General features: G+C 27.3%; 1 protein-coding gene across 1 annotated transcript; it reads right to left on the bottom strand.

The window, feature by feature from the left end:
• Window positions 1-1,038: 1,038 nt before the first annotated feature.
• On the bottom strand, window positions 1,039-1,634 carry LOC127084162 (uncharacterized). Its single transcript, XM_051024567.1, has one exon. The coding sequence runs from the start codon at window positions 1,574-1,576 to the stop codon at window positions 1,313-1,315; it is 264 nt and encodes an 87-aa protein (XP_050880524.1). The 5' UTR covers window positions 1,577-1,634; the 3' UTR covers window positions 1,039-1,312.
• Window positions 1,635-2,393: the final 759 nt, after the last annotated feature.

Genomic DNA, 2,393 nt, shown 5'->3' with positions numbered 1-2,393 from the left:
AACTCTTAAAGAACACGAAACTCTTTAAGAATGAAGGATGTCCTCCATGTAAGATTCCAGATTAGTACCCCATTGATAACCTCCCCTATCTCGTCCACCGTCCATTCTTGATAAAAAAAAATTGGAGAACATGAGACCAAGAAACTTAGACTTTAAGGGGATGTTCCCTAACTTAGGGCCCTCCCAAAAGAAAGTTTGAAGAATCGACCCCACTTTCTTAGCAATGTCCTCTAGAAACCAATATGTGATTCACTCATCTTTTGTTCTAAGAAGAGATATCTCTTTCCATCAAGACGAACGGGAACCTCTAGCCTACCTCCACTATGATAGGAAAAAGTTATATCTTTATATGTAACTATCCAAATATCTTTGTAGAGCCTTTTGACATTGTGTGACATAAATATACATCATTGAAGATTTAAACATAGTCCAAATTATAATTTAAAAAAAAATATATCTCAAAAATAATTTTTAATAAAAAATTATTTAAAATATCTTCAAATTTAAATAATTTTTAAAATTTTGATATTAAAAAAATAAAATATCTAAAATAATATTTTAAAAAGAATTATTTAAATCAAATTTTTAATTTAAAGCCCTTGTAAAAAAAATATATATTTTGTTTAAACTAAAATATATAATATTATAAAAGTATTTTTTTAATAAACTGAAACAAACCGACCATAATTCTTATAGAATAATTTAAACCAAACATTAAGACCGTGTTTTGTAGATTCTTTTCTCTCAACTATATTTTTTATATTCAAGTGTCATGAATCTAAGACCTTGCTCCGAAATTCAAATTATTAGTCCATATGAAAGTCAAGACTAAACTATCCAATTTATGGCATTAATTATCTAACTGGTGTGATTTGGTGGGTTCTCTATCACCCTTCATACAACCCTTCATAAAAAGTGAGTAAAATTTCCTCACTGAAACTGAGTTCAGATAATGAACTGTTGTAGTTGGTGTTTTGCTTATAAAAAAACCAATGTGATGAGTAGTACTAATATCTTCAATTTAAAAATCCAAAATAATTAAACATTCACTCTTATTAGACAAATACAAGTCATTATGACAATTTCATACCACATAATCCCTCCATGGTTTTTACATGATGAGAAAAGAACACATGAAATTATTTATGAACACAACATGTGCTTCAATACAAATAAACTTCAACAGAAACACCATCAAGCAACTTAAACAACATTAAACAAACACATCCAATACTTATAGATTTGATGAACTTTTTAGGCAGTTATGGCTTAGGCACACGTGGAATAGTAGGCAACTATGGATCAGAACTTTTTAAGGTGGTTGTGCTGGCAATGCAGGTAGAGCAGGTAGTGCTGGTAGAGCAGGGAGTGCTGGCAATGCAGCGAGTGCTGGTAGAGCAGGGAGTGCTGGCAATGCAGCGAGTGCTGGCAGAGCAGGGAGTGCTATTGGCAAATCAACTTTAGAAACTTGATGTATGTTTAGAAGGTTACGTGCTCCTTCAACATTTGTGATTGATGAAAATGTTATGAGTAGAACAAGTGGTATCATGAATGACAAAACATTGATGGAAGCCATTTTTTTTGAAGCTAGAAAGCTTAGTATTATGTCTATGTGATGATAGTTTTGGTGTGTTTGAGGTAATTGTGTTGTGCCCTTTTATAGACAAAAGTTTTGTGAATAATGTGATTGTGAGAATTGGTATGTATGGGTCTAGTCATTTTCTTTGATTAGTTTAGTCTCTTACATATGCATTCAAGTATATTTGATGGAATATATTTGGAAATATTGTAGACATGAGTATAACAAAATTTAGATTTTACTATTCATATAATTTTATTATTCGGATCATTTTTAATTATATATGTATATAACCTTAATTTTCAATTATTGTTATAACTTTTTTCATATTAAAATTAATTAAAAATAATTAAATTAATATTTAAGTTATAATAAATTCTTTCTCTAGTCCTATTATAAGGAAAAAAAATATTTTTAAATTTGTTACATAATTAATGTATTTATGTATTTGATTTATATACACATTCATTATTCAATAATTTTTTTTTGTTTAAATAAAAGTTAGAGGGAGTAATTTTTTTTTGTAAGCAAGAGAGCAATATATTAATATGTGAGTTAAAATTTTGGAATTTAATAAAAATTATTAAAAGTCACGTCATTGAAAAAAAAGAATTATTTTAAGATAGCGTCACACTACAAACTTTCCTTAAAATACCAAAGTTTGGTTGACCATTAGAGTACTCTAAGTTAAAATGTTTGTCATTCATCCTTATATATATATATATATATATATATATATATATATATATATTATATATATATATATATATATATATATATATATATATATATATATATATATATATATATATAT

This window comes from Lathyrus oleraceus, chromosome 1 (assembly GCF_024323335.1).
Source record: "Lathyrus oleraceus cultivar Zhongwan6 chromosome 1, CAAS_Psat_ZW6_1.0, whole genome shotgun sequence".
In the NCBI taxonomy this organism is placed as follows: Eukaryota; Viridiplantae; Streptophyta; class Magnoliopsida; order Fabales; family Fabaceae; genus Lathyrus; species Lathyrus oleraceus.
Note: the sequence above shows the minus strand (reverse complement) of the source record. Positions and strands in the feature narration are given on the sequence as shown.